Source organism: Odontesthes bonariensis, chromosome 1 (assembly GCF_027942865.1).
Source record: "Odontesthes bonariensis isolate fOdoBon6 chromosome 1, fOdoBon6.hap1, whole genome shotgun sequence".
In the NCBI taxonomy this organism is placed as follows: domain Eukaryota; kingdom Metazoa; phylum Chordata; class Actinopteri; order Atheriniformes; family Atherinopsidae; genus Odontesthes; species Odontesthes bonariensis.
In genome coordinates this window covers 9,526,099-9,547,028 of record NC_134506.1, presented here as the reverse complement: position 1 = coordinate 9,547,028, position 20,930 = coordinate 9,526,099, and the positions used below count along the sequence as shown (strand labels likewise).

Sequence of the window (20,930 nt, the reverse complement as noted above, 5' to 3'; positions counted from 1 at the left end):
AGATGTTGAGACAGATGGGTGGATTGAGAGAAGTTGTAGAAGGAAAAAAACAAACAAAAAAAAAAAAAAAAAAAAAAAAAAAAAAAAAGTAAAACAGACCTGGGTGTACAGCCATGTTTTCAAAAAAGTTTGAACACTGTGCACAATGTAAATAAGGCTCTACATTTTATTGAAATAATACTAAAATAACATTAGATGCCAAAACTGGTTATGTATTTATCTGTTTATATTTCTGGGGAAAAAAAACTGTTTTAAATTTGGTGACAGCAACACATTTCAAAGACACTAAGGCAGAGGTAACAAAAGAATGGGAAATGCATGATTAAGAAATAGAGGAACATTTCAAAATGAATTAGTTTTTTCTTTTTTTGGCAATGAGTCAGTTTCATAATCAGGTACAAAAAGAGCATCTCAGAGAAGCTGAGAATCGAAGAAGTAAAACTTGTCCATGGCTGTGATTGTGAAGCGCTCAGGTGGCTTTGTATTAAAAACAAGACTGAAAAATCCCTGCAGGTTCAGAAACTCACAGATCATGGAATACATATGCTCCCATGGAAAAATACATCGGAATTTCTCAGAAAAAAAGGCTCAAATATTGTACAATACCATAACTTTGCTTCCAATGTTCTCCACTGCAATACAGGTCCTCTCATACTTCAAATAAAATTTCCTCATGTGATGATGTTGACAGTTGTCACTCTTTTTTATGACATACTGTATAATGTCTCATTAGGTTTGGTTGGTGGGTGGCACCAAGTCCCTGGGTCAAATCCTTTCAATCACAAACAAACGTTTGCTTTTCAACTCATGCAGTTACCTACTTTTCTGCTGTTTTCCATCAACTAATGGTCCTGGATAAGAATTAAGAGTCAATGGTTAGTGTTAGAATTAATGTACATGACAAGGCTTACATGTTGAAATATACATTGTCAGGGACAGTATTGCACACAGACTACAAAGTTTCATACTCATTTGTCTAATTTTTCATCAAGTTGCGTGATGCTAGATGTCACAACACATCTTCCTGAAAGAAACTCACAATTATGAAGCTTAGATTGTGAAACTGCTACACATTGGACACGTAGACAAACATTCACATTTTACCATCTCAGGTGAGATGGGCTGTAGAAACGCTTCTCCAAACCATTGTCGTTGAACTCAATTTGTTCTGTTTTTATGTTAAAGAGATAATCCGGAGTAAAACGCACTTTAGATCAATTTACGGGATGTTTGGGAGTACATACGTTGAGTTGACATCAAAATCATGTCATTCGGATATGTTTTGAGAATTTCGATTTGACCGTTTTTAGCCAAAAGTCGTTAGCCTGGAAGTGAATGGGGCAAATCATGTCACCGTTACAAAACGCTATTTTTTATACCTCTTCTACAGCTCCAAACAACATAACACTTACGTGGTAGTGAGTAGAGGGTCCCTAAAGCCAAACCAAAGTGTCCCGAGGTCTTCGTGTGGTCGGATATAGAGTCCAGAATGAATTTAATCAAGCCAGTACCTTTCCGGAAATGTGTCTGCTGCAGCTGCCGCTACAGACCGTGGTGAAGTTGGTTTGATATTGGTTTGAAAAAAAAGACACCTTATTTCCTTATTGAAATATCAATGTTCCTATCCTCACCTATGGTCACGAGCTGTGGGTAGTGACCGAAAGAACGAGATCGCAAATACAAGCGGCCAAAATGAGTTTCCTCCGCAGGGTGTCTGGGCTCTCCCTTAGAGATAGGGTGAGAAGCTCGGTCATCCGGGAGGGGCTCGGGACGTCTGGGTCTCTTTGCTCAAGCTGCTGTCCCCGCGACCCGATCCCCGGACCAGCGGAAGATGATGGATGGATGATATTTCCTTATTGTGAATATCTGTCGAATATCCAATATCAAACCAAAGGAAACCAAAGTACAAACAAAAGGCGCGGCTAAGCCGGATTCAGAAAACGTGACTGTGGAAAACAAACAAAAACACTTGGTATGGCATAGACTAAATAGGTACTTAACTTGGTAAACGCAGGTAGCATGGGTAAGTAGACATGTAGGGAAGACAAGCAAAGATCCGACCAAGTGACATGGGAGACTGGAAACTAAATAGAGGGCTGGGAGTGATTGGGGAGTGAGTGCAGCTGAGGGGAAAAACACAGGTGGAGTGAGTGAAACTAATGAACTGAATGAAGGGAAACTAAAACATGGCAAAACTAAACATAGACTACAAAACCAAGACATGACCAACACCAAAACCAAAAACATGGGGAGAAACCCCATGGGCGTGACATTTCTTGGCAAAGAAGACATACAGCCTTTGATCAGACTTTGGTGGAAATATATTTTGATGTGCACTCCTCGTCAATTACTGACCTAGTGGGATCAACTGAAACGCCGGGTATTGCAGGAATGAGGCTAAATGAATGCGGCCCTCCTATAATTAACTATGGGCACCATATTTGTAAAGAGCTGCAGTGACAAAGTGTTTTTGAATTTCCTGATGCTTTGTATGCGAGACTAGCATCTTCACCATAGCAACAGCATCTGGGTCTCGCGGAGGTCCAGGTACTAAGACTTGTTCATTATGCTAAATTGATGACCACAACATGATTGTCGTAAAATCATTCAAGAGAGTCATGCTTGTCATCAAATCAAAAAATGGAAATAAAAGTAAATCAAAAGTGTTGTGAATAGAAAAAGTATAACCTTAAATATGTTGTTTGTATGAGAATAGAAAATAGCTTTCCACTGGAAAAAAAGAAATCATTGTATTCCTTGCAAATTTTGCTGAGCAAATTGTGACTTGTATTCCGGGAAAAACAAGCAAACCTTATAAAGGCATCTTCATTCAGATTGGAGGAAAATCTTTGCCACTTTATTCAGAAAAACAGTAATTAAAATCAAATTTGTTAGAGCATGACAACAAACTACAGTAGAATTCAACCTTTCTCACTAAAAAGGCAGTTCACCAAATGGTAGCCTCAATCATGGATGAAGCTGTTAGAATTTCTTTCTGAACTTTGATACAGCAGAGTGCTGTCATGTAGTGATAACAAGATATATAATAATTAAAAAAATGTTTTTACTGGCAGAAAACTGCTACTTTGGAGCTAGACTGTGGGAGGGAGCTGTGTGTATCTGTGTAAAAACATGGATAATTGGACATCATCATCAGAAAACGAGGGGAGGAGGGGATGGATAGTAATTCTGCTTGACCACTTCCCCTGCAACTTTATAAGTTTCTGACAAACTCTGAACATGTGCAAAGTTTGTGCAGCTGTTTTAGCTCTGAAGGCCACTTTACTGGCTTTAACAATTGATCTTATTAGCCACTCTTAGCCACAGAGCCTTATGCTGATGCCCTCAGAGTGCCTTTAACTTCACTTCAGCCTGTGTTCGGATGTTAAAGAAGAAAAGAAAAAACTGGATTTGAAGGTAAAATAGACTCAATAAATTGTCTACTACCTTTTTCTCTTCACATCTGCAGTCTGTTTCTTGTCTGAGTTTGGATATGAAATGTGAAAAGGTGGCTAAATTGTTCCTATACAATGATAAAAACAGATGTTGATGCTCACATTGACAGAGTAAGAACAACCCGATGTTTCTAAGTGCCCTTTTCTCTTTATCTCTTTTTTTTCAGATACAGCATATGTCCGTGTTTTTATCAGCGATGTGAATGATAACAAGCCCGTGTTTGCACACGTATCCTATGAAGTTGATGTTGATGAAGATGCAGATGTAGGCTTCGCCATTCTCACTGTCAGTGCAAATGATGGGGACGAAGGTGGGTGGCGTGAATAATGAAATCTCTATATGTGAATGTTTGTATGTACGTTATAAAATATGTTCATAGAAAGACAGAATGAAAAGTTAAGATTTGATGGTGATGCTGATAATATAAATCTTTATCCATACACATTTACTCAACCACACTGCCAAATTGCTTGATTCATTTTAAATCTAATAAGATTTTTCCATCTCTTATCTTGGAATTATTTAACATCCTATATCTGTTACATGCACTGAAATGCTTTACCTTTGTTTGACACAGAGCACCACTTAAAAGCTTTATGTAGATTTGAGAGCTTGCCTTTTTCTGACAACATATCCTCAGTTATGCACATCTCTTTAAACATTTTGGCTGGTAAGGTATTGTGTTGTATACCAACAAGAATTTTAATTGAGAAAGCCTAATTAAAAGAAAAAGTATGACTTTATTAATACTTTTTTTGTTGAGTCAAAAAATATATTTCCACTCGAAGCTCCGTTGTTGAAGCAGAAAAAGGGAATCCATTTTCAAATAGAAAATAAGTTTTAATTCCAGTTGACTTGTACACTTGTTCAGTTTTGGTCACGAGAAGGTGGAAGAGAGATACATGATCACAAATAACGTTAACTGGTTAAAAACAGTTGTTTCAGGAGGCATGTTAGCAAAGAGTTGCCTATGTATACTCCCAGCCAGCACAGGGCAAAGCCAGTGATTAAGGGCTTAAACCCACAGTTTCAGCTCAGAACAACACTCAACATTCGTCTCCCCCTGTCTCCAGTTACACAGACCTCATCTCCTCCCTGTACCCACATCATTCTTGTTACACCTCAATGGTGTCACCTTGCACCATAGACTTGGATCTTAACACAGCTTCACCATCATCTCCCCCCACATCAGGACATAATGAGACTTTGGCTGCCCCACGTTTCAGTCTTGTAGCCCCTTTCACACTGAGGAAGAACCCGCGTTTAATTCGCGAATTTAGTTTTTCCGCTGTTCCTTTCACACTGACGATCCGGGCTGGCGCGTCAACTCGACCCGCCATTCGACCCGCGTCGGACCCTAGTCTTTTTGCCGAGCCGAATTTGATGTGAAAGCAATTGACGCGGGATGGACGTGGGCGTGGCATGACGTGAGGAGTTTAAAAGACAGAATGGACAGCTGATCAGAACAACAGCGACAGGTGAGGACAAGTTTCACTTCAAGTGCTTTCTCCACTCGTCGTCGTCAAAACTGTTCAGAGCAAAACACCAACCCTTGTGGTCTTGCCATCTTCCACACTCTTCTTGCAGACACATGTGTGTTCAGAGTCATGACAGCTAAACGTCTTTGTCAATTGCGTCGACGCTGTTCGCGTTCTTCTGCTTCAAATTGTCGATGGATTTCCTCAACTTGGAGATTATAGTGCTCTTGTATTCTCCGCATATGTTCTTCAGCGGTATCCCACGTTGTGACCATCCACACCCCGTAAAATAACATCTCCATGAACTGCATATACAATTGCAAAAACAAGTCCTCAAGGTGTCCCACCATCGTTGGTTTGAAAAATTTGATGCAGACAGGTGTATTTAACCCTACCTACGACGCATGGCTTGTGCCTACGTCATTGTACACGCCCAGCATTTTATGTGTTTCGTGTGACGCTCTGCCACTAGGCAACGCCCCCTGAACCTCGGCTTCAGGCGACACGGATCACCTAATACGCCAAGCTTTCACATTGCTCGACGCGGGACGAAGTGGCAATTTGGACCCGCGAAGGTAGCGGATCTCAGTGTGAAAACAGCTTGTGTCTCTCCCACAGTCAAGTGATGAGGCAGATAAGAGACTGAATGGGAACAAGGCTGCAGGTCCAGATGGTGTCAGCCTGAGTCAAGAAAAACTCTAGTGCTGTGGAAGACATCCTGTCTTGTACCTATGAAACAAAACACAACAGATAAATCTTACCAATTGTCTCTCTTAATCTATAGACCAATTGCCCTAACATCTTACATCATCTCCTCATGTCCTGAAGAGACAGTTATTGGCTCACCTCAGTAAGCAAGTGGACATCCTTTTGGATTCCCCACTGTTTGCCCAGGGTTGTTTTTTGAAGATGCTACCATCTACCCGCTTCACCGAGCCCACACACATCTGCAAAAAGTCGATTCTTTGTCCAGATGGGTTCTTTAGTTTCTCCAATGCTTTTAATACATTTCAGCCTACAATGGTTTGTCAAGTCAATTCATATTTATTTGTATAGCACATTTCATGTACAAAACAATTCAAAGTGCTTTACATGAAATAAAAGCATTGCAGCGGGGAGTGAAAGAAGCACTAAAAATACATAAAATAACATAAATAGAAATAAACTAATTAAAATTAATAAAAATGATTAAAAACAAGCAACAGTTTAGATAAGTTAAAAGATAGCTCCAAATTTCATGCATAGATACATGAGAAAAGAAATGTTTTTACCCTGAATTCAAAAATTTGTACATTTGGTGGAAGTTTATTCTCCACTGGCAGTTTGTTCCACTTGTTTGCAGCATAACAGCTAAATGCTGCTTCTCCATGTTTAGTCTGGACTCTAGACTGGACCAGCTGACCTGAGTCCTTGGATCTAAGAGCTCTGCTAGGTTTATATTCTCTGAACATATCACAGATGTATTTTGGGCCTAAACCGTTCTGGGATTTGTAAATCATCAGCAGGCTTTTAAAATATATTCTGTGACTGAATGGAAGCCAGTGTAAAGATTTTCAAACTGGTGTGATGTGTTCAGATCTCTTAGTCCGGGTTAAAACTCTAGCAGCAGCGTTCTGGATGAGCTGCAGATGTTTAACACATTGAATACCGGCGGTGTTTACGGAATTATGTCGTAGAATCCCAGCGTTCTAAACCATTTTTTGACTTTTTTTGTACAGTCACAGCATATTATGTGATAGGGCCACTGAAACATGTTATGGCTCGTTTGAAAGCTGAGACTTTAAACTCTTTGTGGGTCAAAACTGCATGTCTCTAGGTGCCGCCATTAGCGAGCTATCCTTAGCTAAACCAAGGCGGGTATCCACCAAAATCAACAACAAAGTGAGATATCGGGGCTTTTGTGAAACGTGCGCTCTTTCAGCCTGTCGCGCTTTAGATACTTACATATCCGGGTCAGAGGATTTGCGTCGTGTCGCATGTTGCAAAGCTAACCTGTTCATAAGACCGCCTCCTTAGACTTGTCGCGTGTCTTCTTCTCCTTCTTGTTGTTTGTTTATGTTACTTTACCGCCACCCTCTGGAAACCGACACGTGCGATTGGACAAAATGCGGAAATGCACAACAATCAATGCAGCGTTATCAAAATTGTTCTTGAGTTTACGCAAAGCCATTGGCGTAATGATCAAAATGTCCAGATGATGACACCAGTTTTTGACTGCCATCTATGTCAGTTCTGTTCATCACATAATTACAAAAATCACACAGAATGTGCATTAGAATGTATAGATTCAGAATCCATAAAAAAAACGTAAAAACGTATTTTTACCATTTGGGAGCCAACGCATGGGCAGTAAAAACGTAGTTTTACGTGACTTGGGATTCAATGTGTTAATATCCAGTTAAAAGACCATTACAGTAATTGAGTCTACTGGAGATGAATGCATGGGTGAGTTTCTCCTGGTCTTTTTGGGAGAGGAAACCTTTAATTCTGTTGCTGTTTCTGAGATGGTAAAAAGCTGCCTTGGTGACAGCTTTGATGTGGCTGCTGAAAGTCAGATCTGAGTCTATCAACACTCCGAGGTTACGAACTTGGTCAGTGATTGTAAGGTCCCGAGTCTCAAGATATTTACCAATGCTGACCCTCTTCTCTTTGCTACCAAACAGAATGATCTCAGTTTTGTCTTCATTTAATTGTAGAAAAATCTCTCTCATCCAGGTGTTTACTTCCTCCAGACACTGACACAGTACGTCTGCTGGGCTGCAGTCGTCCGGTGACAGAGACACATAAAGTTGTGTATCGTCTGCATAACTGTGATAATTGATATTAAAGTTCTGCAATATCTGACCCAAAGGGAGCATATACAAGTTAAACAGAAAAGGTCCAAGAATTGACCCCTGCGTGACTCCACAAGTCATGGCCACTTGCTCAGCTGCCAATTGTAACAAAATAACTCCGGCCTTCTAAGCAGGACCTGAATCAGTTAAGGACCGCTCCAGAAAGTCCAACCCAGTTTTCCAGCCTGTGCAACAGGATTCTGTGATCTACAGTATCAAACGCTGCGCTGAGGTCCAACAGAACCAGGACTGAAACATAACCAGAATCAGTATTAAACCTCATGTTGTTTAACACTTTGACCAGAGCTGTTTCAGTGCTGTGATGACTTATTGAAAGTTATCAAGACTTCCACTTTCATTCAGAAAGTCGTTGAGCTGGATAAATACAACTTTCTCAATAATCTTGGATATAAAAGAGAGGTTAGAGACAGGTCTGTAGTTGTTCATCATAGAGGCGTCTAGAGTTCTCTTCTTTAGGAGTGGCTTAATGGCAGCTGTCTTTAGTGACTTGGGAAAAATGCCTGATGCCAGTGAGCTGTTAACTATTTACAGGAGATCACTTTCTACTGAGGTAAAAACAGTTTTTAAAAGTCGGATGGTATTATGTCCAGAGTGCAAGCTGTTGATTTCAGATGCCGAACTATTTCCTCTAGGATTTTTAAATCAACAATATTAAATTGTGACGTAGCGTCAGAGTTATTTTTAGGTTTTAGACACAGATTAGTTTTCTTGTTTGTCTGTGTTGCTTGAATTTTTTGTCTAATTGTTTAGATTTTTTGGCTAAAATAGATGGCAAATTCGTTGCATTTCTCAGTGGAGAGGAGGTCTTTTTCAACTCTATGTAAGAGGCTCCAGAAAATAAAAGTGGATGCCTCCATAATTGCCTGCTTTATTAAGTACCTGACGAACAGACCACAGTTTGTGAGACTGGCGGTTGTGTGCCTGAGAAGGTAGTCAGCAGCATAGTAGCACCACAGGGGATTACACTCTCACTGGTGAGAGGACAACTCGGAGTCCTCTCATCTCCAGAGATACTCAGATTATTCTGCAGTTCTGGGGAGTATCAGTGATGAGCAAGAAGCAGAGTACAAAGAACTGGGTGACTGCTTTTTGTCATGGTGTAAGAACAATTACCTGATTGTCTATGTGAGCAAGACAGTGGAGATGATTTTGGATTTTAGGAATGAACCAAACTCTATTTCTTTCCTTGGAGATAACTGGGTGTTTACCTGGACAACAGACTTAACTGGAAATGCACCACTGAGGCTATCTACATGAGGACATCCACAATGAAGAGACCAGGCTATACTTTTTAAGGAAGCTTAGGTCCTGCAATATTAGCAGCAAGCTGTTGCATATCTGCTATAAGTCTGTGAATGGGAGTGCGATCTGCTTTGCAGCCATCTGTTGGTGCAGCAGGATTAGAGCCAGTGACTCAACAAAAAATAGTAAAAACTTCTCAGCATCATGGACAACACTGCATGCCCTCAACAAAACATAGGAATGACATAAAAGAAATGTGTTCAGTCAGAGGCTTCATCAGCTCTGGTGTAACAAAGAACATCACAAAAGGTCATTTCTGCCCACAGCCATAACTATAAATGATGACTTTTTTTCAGTGAATAATGACCGATTACTGTTAATAACTGCTCTCAAAAAGAATTCACATTTCGGGACTTGTAAATTATGATTCAGTTCAATTCAGTTAAGCTATAGACGTTCTTCACTGTTATCTTGTTGTTATCTGTCACAACAGAATTCTTTTTAGAATCACAAGTTCAGGTGAAAGCAACATTTTCAACAAAGCAGGCTTTTAATCAGAATAACGAATACATATGCAGCAGTCCGTGAACTGTCTGTTCCAAGTTTACAATAATAATGTGAGGTGAGAGCACATATACAGACTGGCTGGCTCAACTGACAGCTCATAGAAGGGTAGCATTATATCTTGAAATATGCTTCCTTTGTGCTCGTGCTCAAAGCCACTGTTTTATCACTCCATTAAATCAATTTGACAGCTAAGAGAGCTCCATTTTAATTTTCTGTGTTGGGTATTTGATGGATGTTTGGAAGTCTTTTTGAATATGGGAAGTGGAATCTCAATATTACCTTTAAGTGTTTTCAATTAAAGATCTAATATAATTCAAATCTGTCTCATTTATTTTATATGGTCATCCTGCAATAATACACTTCCACTGTTTTGCAGTGTTTTAGATGTATGGATGTAATGTGATTTATTGCTTTCAAACAGAAGCCTAAAAGCAAAGATAAAACAATTTGAAGCAAAAGCCAGAGATACGAAGTGTGATTTTTTTTTTTATCATTTCAGGAGATTATGTTACTAATGTGACTACTTATGTGACTTGCAAATATGCACTTGTTTTGTATATTACAGTAATTTTGAGGTTAGGGAGAAATATAATTCTTTTGTTGTGATTGTTAGTGAGACTGATACCAGAAGAACTCTAGACTTGTTACTGTTCTGTTTTAAAAACTGTTTTTACCTCAGTAGAAAGTGATCTCCTACGAATAGTTAACAGCTCACTGGCATCAGGCATTTTTCCCAAGTCACTAAAGACAGCTGCCATTAAGCCACTCCTAAAGAAGAGAACTCTAGACGCCTCTATGATGAACAACTACAGACCTGTCTCTAATCTTTCTTTTATATCTAAGATTATTGAGAAAGTTGTATTTAACCAGCTCAACGACTTTCTGAATGAAAGTGGAAGTCTTGATAACTTTCAATCAGGCTTCAGACGTCATCACAGCACTGAAACAGCTCTGGTAAAAGTGTTAAACGACATTAGGTTGAATACTTATTCTGGTAATGTTTCAGTCCTGGTTCTGTTGGACCTCAGCGCTGCGTTTGATACTGTAGATCACAGAATCCTGTTGCACAGGCTGGAAAACTGGGTTGGACTTTCTGGAGCGGTCCTTAACTGGTTCAGGTCCTACTTAGAAGGCCGGAGTTATTTTGTTACAATTGGCAGCTATGAATCTGAGCGAGTGGCCATGACTTGTGGAGTCCCCCAGGGGTCAATTCTTGGACCTCTTCTGTTTAACTTGTATATGCTCCCTTTGGGTCAGATATTGCAGAATTTTAACATCAATTATCACAGTTATGCAGACGATACACAACTTTATGTGTCTCTGTCACCGGACGGCTGCAGCCCAGCAGACGTACTGTGTCAGTGTCTGGAGGAAGTAAACACCTGGATGAGAGAGAATTTTCTACAATTAAATGAAGACAAAACTGAAATAATTCTGTTTGGTAGCAAAGAGAAGAGGGTCAGCGTTGGTAAATATCTTGAGACTCGGGACCTTACAATCACTGACCAAGTTCGTAACCTCGGAGTGTTGATAGACTCAGATCTGACTTTCAGCAGCCACATCAAAGCTGTCACCAAGGCAGCTTTTTACCATCTCAGAAACATCAACAGAATTAAAGGTTTCCTCTCCCAGAAAGACCAGGAGAAACTCATCCATGCATTCATCTCCAGTAGACTCGATTACTATAATGCTCTTTTAACTGGACTTCCCAAAAAGAGCATTAAACATCTGCAGCTCATCCAGAACGCTGCTGCTAGAGTTTTAACCCGGACTAAGAGATCTGAACACATCACACCAGTTTTAAAATCTTTACACTGGCTTCCAGTCAGTCACAGAATAGATTTTAAAAGCCTGCTGATGGTTTACAAATCCCAGAACGGTTTAGGCCCAAAATACATCTGTGATATGTTCAGACAATATAAACCTAGCAGAGCTCTTAGATCCAATGACTCAGGTCAGCTGGTCCAGTCTAGAGTCCAGACTAAACATGGAGAAGCAGCATTTAGCTGTTATGCTGCCAACAAGTGGAACAAACTGCCAGTGGAGATTAAACTTTCATCAAATGTAGACATTTTTAAATCAAGGTTAAAGACATTTCTTTTCACATGTGTCTATGCATGAAATATCTTTTAACTTATCTAGACTGTTGCCTGTTTTTAAATTCATTTAAATGATTTTATTTGTTTCTCTTTATATTCTTTTATGTATTTTTAATGCTTCTTGCACTCCCTGCTGCAATGCTTTTATTTTATGTAAAGCACTTTGAACATGAAATGTGCTATATAAATAAATTTGATTTGATTTGATTTGATTTCATGAGTAACCAGATTTCAAACAATATCAAGTATTTTCTTCCCACCATCCAAGACAAAGGCAACGTCTTCATTCATGCTCAGTTAGTTTGTTGTCATTGTTTTCAGTTGTGGGCACATACTTCTGGATTAGGGTCAGGTAAAAGTTGTACTTTGGGTTAAAAGACACTTTCGCTGCCCCAGGTTAAAAAGTTCCTGTGCTCTATGATAAATCATATATTGTCTTTGATCTTGAACAGGGAAAGATTTGAACTTTTTTAAACTGAAAGTTTCACTAATACTTTCATGATTCTGGTCAGAAAGATGAAATGAAACCATGCCATCCATCCATTCATTTTCTATACCGCTGAATCCGTCGGTCGGGTCGCGGGGGGGCTGGAGCATATCCCAGCGGTCAATGGGCGAGAGGCAGGGTACACCTTGGACAGGCTGCCAGTCCATCACAGTGAAACCATGCCAATAATGTTATATTATAATATAACATAATCCTGTTAATGCTATATTAGCTCTGAGTAGTATATTAATACTAGTGGTGGATCAATTGTTCATTGTGGCTTGAAACCTTCTGCTTTAAAAATGCACGACATGATAGCTTTCATGGACACTGCATAGATAATTTCACCCTGCAAGGAAATCCAGGAACTTTGATGTGACAGTGGCTACGATTGCTGAAAAATACTTTGGGAGCATTATTTCCCTTGAACATAGAAAGATCTAAAACATGCCAATTAAGTTGTTTATTTATTTTATCTTAGCTTCGGGTGACATTTAAATTGATAATGCATCATTGATGCCAGAAAACATGCCATGGGCCCTTTAATGATAACTGCGTGAGAAAACAACCAAAATACATAGAAAAAAAAGCCCAAAACGAACAAACAAAAAGTAAATACAAAGATCTAGAAACATGCTGAAGAAAAATAGGTTGCGGTTAAGACACTGGGTATCTCTTGTCCATCTAACACAGTCTGACTGTGTTCAGGGACTGGCCCAAGGTCAGTGGGCATATTTCTTCCTCTGCTTATCAAGGACAATGCTTGAATCAATCCCGCCGCACATCGCAGTGTTGTGAAGCACAGTAATATATATGTTTCCAGTATACATATCGCAGAGTAAGACTACCTTTAAACATTGAATAATCTCTAATCTAATCTGCAATGTTTACTGTTGTTAATTAATGCCACTGAAGCAGCACCTTCTCCTAGGAAAATAAAGCAGCCCACCCAAGAACAACCGAACCTAGTCCTGAACATTCATGAGGCGACTGTGGAGAGAAACGACTCCATTTTAACAGGAAGAAACCTCAGGCAGAACCAGACTCAGGAACGGCAGCCATCCGCCTCGACCAGCTGGGGTTTGAGGGGACAGAAACAAACATAACACCATTCAAAGGATCTGCTGAGACGGCAAAACACAAGTTAATGACAACAAAAATGCCAAATGTATATAATGCCATATGAGATATTAAACTGTGGAAAAAAGAGAGCAAAGTGAGGCTTGGTGTGACATAAGATGCCCCCCAGCAGTCTAGGTCTATAGCAGCTTAACTATGGGATGTTTAAGGATCACCTGAGCCATCCCTAACGATAAGCTTTATCAAAAAGGAAAGTTTTAAACCTTATCTCAAAGTTAGAGAGGGTGTCTGCATCCCGGACATTTACTGGCAGCTGGTTCCACAAGAGAGGGGCCTGATAACTGAAGGCTCTGCCTCCCATTCTACTTTTAGAATCTCTGGGAACCACAAGTAAACCTGCAGTTTGGGAGAGAAGTGCTCTGTTAGGAAAATATCTAACAGTGAAATCTGTAAGATATGATGGAGCTCGGTCATTAAGAGCTTTATATGTTAGGAGAAGAATCTTAAATTCTATTCTGAATTTAACAGGGAGCCAATGAAGAGAAGCTAAAACTGGAGAAATATTATTAAATTCAATTCAGTTTTATTTATATAGTGCCAAATTACTTTGGAGTTTGCATGTTCTCCCTGTGTATGCGTGGGTTCTCTCCGGGTACTCCGGCTTCTTCCCACTGTCCAAAAAACATGCATATTAGGTTAATTGGTGTCTCTAAAATTGTCCTTAGAAGTGAGTGTGAGCGTGTGTATGGTTGTTTGTCTCGTTTGTCTCTATGTGGCCCTGCGATGGACTGGCGGCCTGTCCAGGGTGTACCCCGCCTCTCGCCCAATGACCGCTGGGATAGGCTCCAGTCCCCCCGCTACCCGACCGACGGATTCAGCGGTATAGATGATGGATGGATGGATGGTTAGCGCCAAATTACAACAAATGTCATCTCAAGGCACTTAAATAATACAGTCCAATTCAAGCCAATTGGAGTTTCATTCATTGTAATCATAGTTAATTTCAAAATAATCCATCTGGAGTAACTATGATCTCTCCTGTTAGTTCTCATCAGAACTCTGGCTGTAGCTTTTTGGATCAGCTGAAGGCTTTTCAGAGAATATGTGGGATAGCCCATAAATAAAGAATTACAGTAGTCCAATCTTGAAGTAACAAATGCATGGACTAGTTTTTCTGCATCACTCTGAGACAAGATGTTCCAAATTTTAACAATATTACGAAGGTGAAAGAAGGCAGTCCTAGAAACCTGTTTTATATGCGAGTCAAATGATAAATTCTGGTTTAAAACAACTCCAAGGTTCTTTGCTGTAGTACTAGAAGACAGGGAAATGTCATCTAGAATAACTATATACTGTATATATACAGTTTCTCCCTGAATTGCTCAGGTCCAAAGATAACAACTTCAGTTTTGTCTGAATTTAGAAGCAGACAGTTCTGAGTCATCCAGGTCTTTATGTCTTTAAGACATGCTTGTAGTCTGACCAACCTATTGGGTTCATCTGGTTTTATAGATAAGTACAACTGGGTATCATCAGCATTGCAATGGAAATGTATGCCATGCTGTCTAATAATGTTACCTAATGGAAGCATGACTCCATGACTTACTCTGGTGTATGAGGAAGATTCCTCATTTATAAGAACAAACTGGAATCTATCAGATGAATATGACTTAAACCAGCCTAATGCAGTTCCTTCGATCCCAATAACATGTTCAAGTCTCTGGAATAGAATAGTTACAACTCTCAGATGATAAAATAGCAAAAGGTTTTTATATAAATTCAATTTCTTCAGTGCAGAAACTGTTTACTGTATACTGCTGTTTCAGTAAAGGACTGTACCCAGGGAGAAAAAGGAATTTTGAAATGAACACAGCTGGGAAAAGGAAAAAAAAATCTTAATTTGTTTGTTTGTTTGTTTAAACTGCTGTATTACTCCCTGAGCAGTTCTATTTTCCATTTGGGACTCAGCAGTTTTCTAAATACTTACGGGATTCAGAAAACTAATAAAAAGAAAAAAAGAAATACAGAGAGAATGAGAGTAAAAAGAGGAGATGCAACTGCATGTATTCCCTAATGTCTTATTTAAAATGAAGACAGACGGAACAAAACGATCTGGATTAGAGCATTCTTCTCTCTCCTTCCTTGACTTTCATCTTGCTAATAAGCTGTGAATCTCATTTTGTCTTCAGAGGCTTCTCTTTTCCCTTTCATATTAACATTGGAGGTGCAGGATGCAGTGGGGATTGAGATGCGGACCTTGGCTTTACTAGTAATTGCATTGTGGGGAACATTTTGTTGATCAGCATCTAATAGATTATTCAAAGTGCTTCTCAGAGGAAAAAAAAAACTGAAGAGATTGGAAAGAGAGATTGGGAAAGAACTTTGGAGATGAAAAGAAGAACGATTCCCAGCTGGGGCTTTTCTGTGCGGAGTTTGCATGTTCTCCCTGTGTATGTGTGCGTTCTCTCCGGTACTCCAGCTTCCTCCCACTGTCCAAAAAACATTCATGTTAGGTTAATTGGTCTCTAAATTGACCGTAGGAGTGAGTGTGAGCGCGTCTGGTTGTACACTGAAAAATATCAACGCAACACTGGCCTTTTATTGTGGCCAGCCAAAGGCACACCTGTGCAATGATCATGCTGTCTAATCAGCATCTTGATATGCCAAACCTGTGAGGTGGGATGGATTATCTCTGCAAAGGAGAAATGCTCACGAACACAGATTTAGACAGATTTGTGGACAATATTTGAGAGAAATAGGTCTATTGTGTATGTAGAAAATCTTTTCGATCATTTGAGTTCAGCTCATGAAAAATGGGAGAAAAAACGAAAGTGTTGCGTTTATATTTTTGTTCTGTGTATGTCTCATGTGTGACCCTGTGATGGACTGGTGACCCTTCCAGGGTGTACCCCGCCTCTTGCCCAATGACAGCTGGGATAAATTGGATTAAACAGGTATAGAAAATGGATTGATAGTTTGCACAAACTGTTTTCATCATTCAGAGCAAATAATGCTGTAATTCTGGTGTTTTTATATGTATGTCATGTTATGTATGTATGCTAAATTATTTCCAGGGACAGTAAAGTCACAAAAGCGGTTTCATAATAAAGTTTGAAGTTGATTCTTTCCAATTTATTGTGCAGGAAACCTTGTGAATGATTAACGCGTATACATGAATATCTGAATCCCTCTGTGTCAATATAAATATTGCAGACTGAATTCTGCCTACATTCAATTACTAATACGGCAGTATAACTTTTAAATCATCTAAGACCCATAACAATGCCATCATTGTCAACTTTTGACCTTAAAATGCCCAATTGCTACACTTTCTTGATTTAAGTTCTATGATTTTTATTCAATTGAAGCTTTTGATATTTTTTCATACATTTGCATGCTATATTTCTAACCATTTCTTAAAGCTTTAATTCATAACAAAAAGTTTTTTGATGATTATCTTTGGAATGAGAAAGACTTCAAATATAACATTTTGGTCATAGGTATAAAACGTAGCTTCTCTGTATGCAATTCCGCAATTTGCAATATTTGTTCCTTATAAACAGCTATATAAAAGAGAAAGTGCATTCATTAAATATATATATATTTTTTAAATTGCCTGTCCTGTCATTAACAGTAAAAAGAAAAAATAAGTAGAAGCTTTGTTTCCACATTTATGGTTTTATATTTTCCCAGTAAAACTCTGGAGCTGATCGAAGCTGCGTATTTTGAATTCAAAATGTTGGTTCTCGCATCAGGAGAATTCCATTGTATTTTTACACATTTTTATGACAATCACACTTGTAAGCATGAGGCAGCCTGTTGTTTAAGGTCCCAGAAGAGTCACACGTTTCCATTTTTTTCCCATGAAAAAACAAATACACAAGATGAAACCCTCATCCATTTGTTTTTCACCACAGCTATTAAAAAAGAAAGAAAAAATTAAACTTATTATGGCTTACTTTCTGAGTTATGAATGCCCATTTTACAAACTGTGTAGTCATTCACTGCCTGTTTTTCTGTGCAGGTGGAAATGCCAAGTTGCGCTACCAGATCACATCAGGAAACACAGGAGGGGTGTTTGATGTGGAGCCAGAGGTGGGCACAATCTTCATTGCCCAGCCTCTAGACTATGAGCAGAACAAAAGGTAGGTTTACACACACTGGTGCTGGAGACTCCTTTGAGGAATCTGATGTTTCATGTCCCCTACCTTTTCTTTTTGTCTTGCACTGTATGTTAAAGCTTTAAATTTTCCATCTGACGAGACTATCGTCAAGTGTTTTGTTATTGCTTGTTTTCTCTTCCACCTGTCACAAAAGTCAAGGTGTCGAACTCACATGCCTATGGTAACATTTACTTATATTCATATTATTTTACATCTGATAGACTTCAGCAGAAGTTCCCTAACAAATGAAATACTCACAGTGAGATGGTATAGAATTTTTCTCATTGGATGACATCACTGTTGCATCATTTGTCACAATCGTAACTTGGTAAATGGAGAAGCTTGTAAATAAAAGAAAAAAGCACAGACTGATTCAATTTCACAATGTGTTTATTGGATCAAAAGACGCATTGTAAAAAAATAAAATAAAAATAATTGTCCGAGTCTGGTCATTTTGATGTCAAAGCTAACAAAACTGCAACAAAAAAGGTAAAAGGTAAATGTCTGATCTTACAATAAAGTTTCAGGTCCAGCTTCAGGATTTAAACCTTCATCTTCGAGCTGGAAGTCTTGTGACTTACTCCTCTACCACCGTTCCTCAACATACAGACTTTCTCTAGCATTAAATGTCATCACCTAGCAGCTGTAGATTGTTACCCTGTGCATTTTAAATAAACAAAGCATCAGCATGTGACAGGTTGGGAGAGAGAATGTGTGGTTTGAGAAACTCCCTCACAAAGCTGAAACTTTTGCTCAGGTACAAGCTTCATGTCCTGGCCTCAGATGGGAAGTGGGAAGATTACACAATGGTGACAGTAAACGTGGTTAACAAGAACGACGAGGCTCCGGTGTTCACCGTTAACGAGTACTATGGCAGCGTGACAGAGGAGCTGGATGGTTCGCCAGTGTTTGTCTTACAGGTACAGTACAGTCATTATTCAGCTGCATGACAGAGCATGAGAGGTCTTCCAGTCATGTCTCTACTATTTGTTGCATCTAATGCAACTTCCTACTTTCTGAAGTATATGTAGGCATGTCATCATTTCGAAAAATATGCCACTAAAAATGAACCTGCATGCTGTTTCCCCTCATAATTGTACAACGAGTGCAAACTAGTCAAAGACAGCAAGAAAATTACTACCCTTTGTCTTCAATTGCATTTCATCCTCCCACACAAATTATCATTAGTGAGGACACAAACTGTTGCCTAAATTTGTATTTTCATTCTGTTGTTATTTCAACTTAATCTTCTTTTATGCTGGTTGGTCCTTGTGCCTATTTCAGACCTTTTTTGAGGGTTCATGAAGTAAATGAGTTGACTAAAGGAACCAGCCAGAGGTATAGCCAGGCTTTGGGGCAAATGTCCACTTCATTTTGACAGAACTGATAAAATCTTTGAGCAAAGTTGCACCTGACCATTAACTACTTACTTGCCAAAATAAAAGCAATTGTCACCTGTTGATGGCCAGTGCTGCAGAGGGCTTTAGCATAGCATCCATCCGTTAATCCATGTTCTATACCTGGTTTAATCCAATTCAGAGTCGCAGGGGCTTTAGCACAGCATGAATGCTTTATATTTCTTCATGCATCCTGACTTATTGAAACATATCTGCATGCAGAGTTTCATGGTTGGTTTGGTCATTCATTTGACTCTTGCTGTATGTAAGGGAATATTTTTTATCTTTAAATCAACTTTAATATTAAGCTCATCTGTAGATTCTAATGGGTGTAATAGCTTCCAATGTGGTGATAGTGAATATGAAAGAGAAGAAGAGTGGCATATGAGGTTAGGGATGGAGATGACATTATGGATTTTAGCTGGATTTACCTGCTAAATATCATAACTGCATAGAGCAGGAGTTGAGTGCTTCCAGTGAAAATATCACTCCAAGTCTGCCATATTCAAGTCATACCTTTCAATAACCTTCAATGACTTCTCTGTCCACCTCGCTGACCCTGTGACATAGGTAACAGCATCGGACCCAGATAAGGACGCTGACCAGGAGGCCCTTCGTTACTCCCTCCATGGCCAAGGTGCAGACAGTGAATTCATAATTGATGAAGTCACAGGTAAGATCTATGCCCAGCGGACCCTGGATCGTGAGGAGCGGGCTGTTTGGCGTTTTGTTGTCCTGGCTACAGATGAGGGTGGTGAAGGTCTGACGGGCTTCACAGACGTCATTATCAATGTGTGGGACATCAATGATAATGCTCCCATCTTCACATGCGGTGTCAGCTGCCACGGAGAAGTAGCAGAGAACTCGGTAATGGGGACATCTGTTATGGAGATGACAGCAACCGACCTGGACGACTCGGCTGTGGGGCAGAACGCTGTGCTCTCTTATAGGATTGTGGGTAGTTTAGATGCCACTAATGCTGAAATGGGAGGAGTGCCCAGCTTCTCAGAAATGTTCACTATTAACCCCACCACAGGGACCATTACTGTGGGCATGGGTGGTCTGGACAGAGAACAGATTGACTCGCACCTCCTGCTTGTGGAGGCTAGAGATGGAGGAGGGATGACAGGAACTGGCACTGCAACTATTCAGATCAAGGATGTGAATGACAATGCACCGAGAATCACAGATCACTCCTGCCTGGCAAAGATTTCAGAGAATGCAGAGCCCAATGCAGAGGTGGGTCAGGAGGACGTTACACTACAAAAAAATTTTTTCACAGAAACAATGCTGTTTCACTTTAATTATATTGCTAAATGTAGGTTTTCAAATGGTTCTGTTATTTTGATGGACTCTTAATAGTATTCTCTAGTCTTGTATTTTCTAAAATGGACAGCAAACAGCAGAGTTCAATGAGATACAGCAATATTTGATTTCTGGGAATCCGTGTTTTGTTTTTTTTGTTTTTTGTTTTTGTCGTTTTTGTTTTTAAAATGTGTCTGCATTTATTTAGTCTCCAATGCAGCACTATCTTTAAATTAACTTGAAATTACTGAATGTTGCTGTTATGTAGAGGTATCAACATAATTATGAGTTCACATTAAAATTAGATGTCTTTATTAAGATAGATTCAATTGGAGTGGTCGGTGGCGTAGTGGGTTAAGCAGCCGCCCCATGTACAGAGGCTACAGTCCTTGCTGCAGCTGGCCCCGGTTCGAGTCCCGCACCGGACGGCCCTTTGCTGCATGTCTTCCCATTCTTTCTTCTTCCTGTCTCTCTCCAACTGTCCTATCCATTAAAGGCATAAAAAGCCCCAAATAATATTTAAGAAAAATAAAAATAGATTCAGTTTTAAGAGTTGAAAATACTAAAGTAATGATTTTTTTTTTAAAAGTCACACACTATTATTTTGATAGACCACCTTCAGCTTTGATAATGGCATGCATTCTTCATTGTTTTGGTAAGCTTATAAAATTTGACACATTCAATTCCATCCACAGTTGCATTGATATTTCACTAAAATCTTGTCTCCATGATCAGAGTCAGATCCCTGTACAAGGTCTTCTCCAGTACATCCTGCAGATTCTCAATGGGGTTGAGGTGGCA

At 39.5% G+C, this 20,930-nt stretch overlaps 1 protein-coding gene across 1 annotated transcript in view; it reads left to right on the top strand.

Annotated features, from left to right (window-relative positions):
• LOC142383713 (neural-cadherin-like) overlaps positions 1-20,930 on the top strand; it is a 371,241-nt gene that overhangs the window by 195,760 nt on the left and 154,551 nt on the right. The window contains exons 16-19 of the mRNA XM_075469412.1: positions 3,623-3,766; positions 17,289-17,409; positions 18,185-18,347; positions 19,395-20,063. Coding sequence (XP_075325527.1) covers positions 3,623-3,766; positions 17,289-17,409; positions 18,185-18,347; positions 19,395-20,063 — 1,097 coding nt within the window. The remainder of the gene's footprint in view (positions 1-3,622; positions 3,767-17,288; positions 17,410-18,184; positions 18,348-19,394; positions 20,064-20,930) is intronic.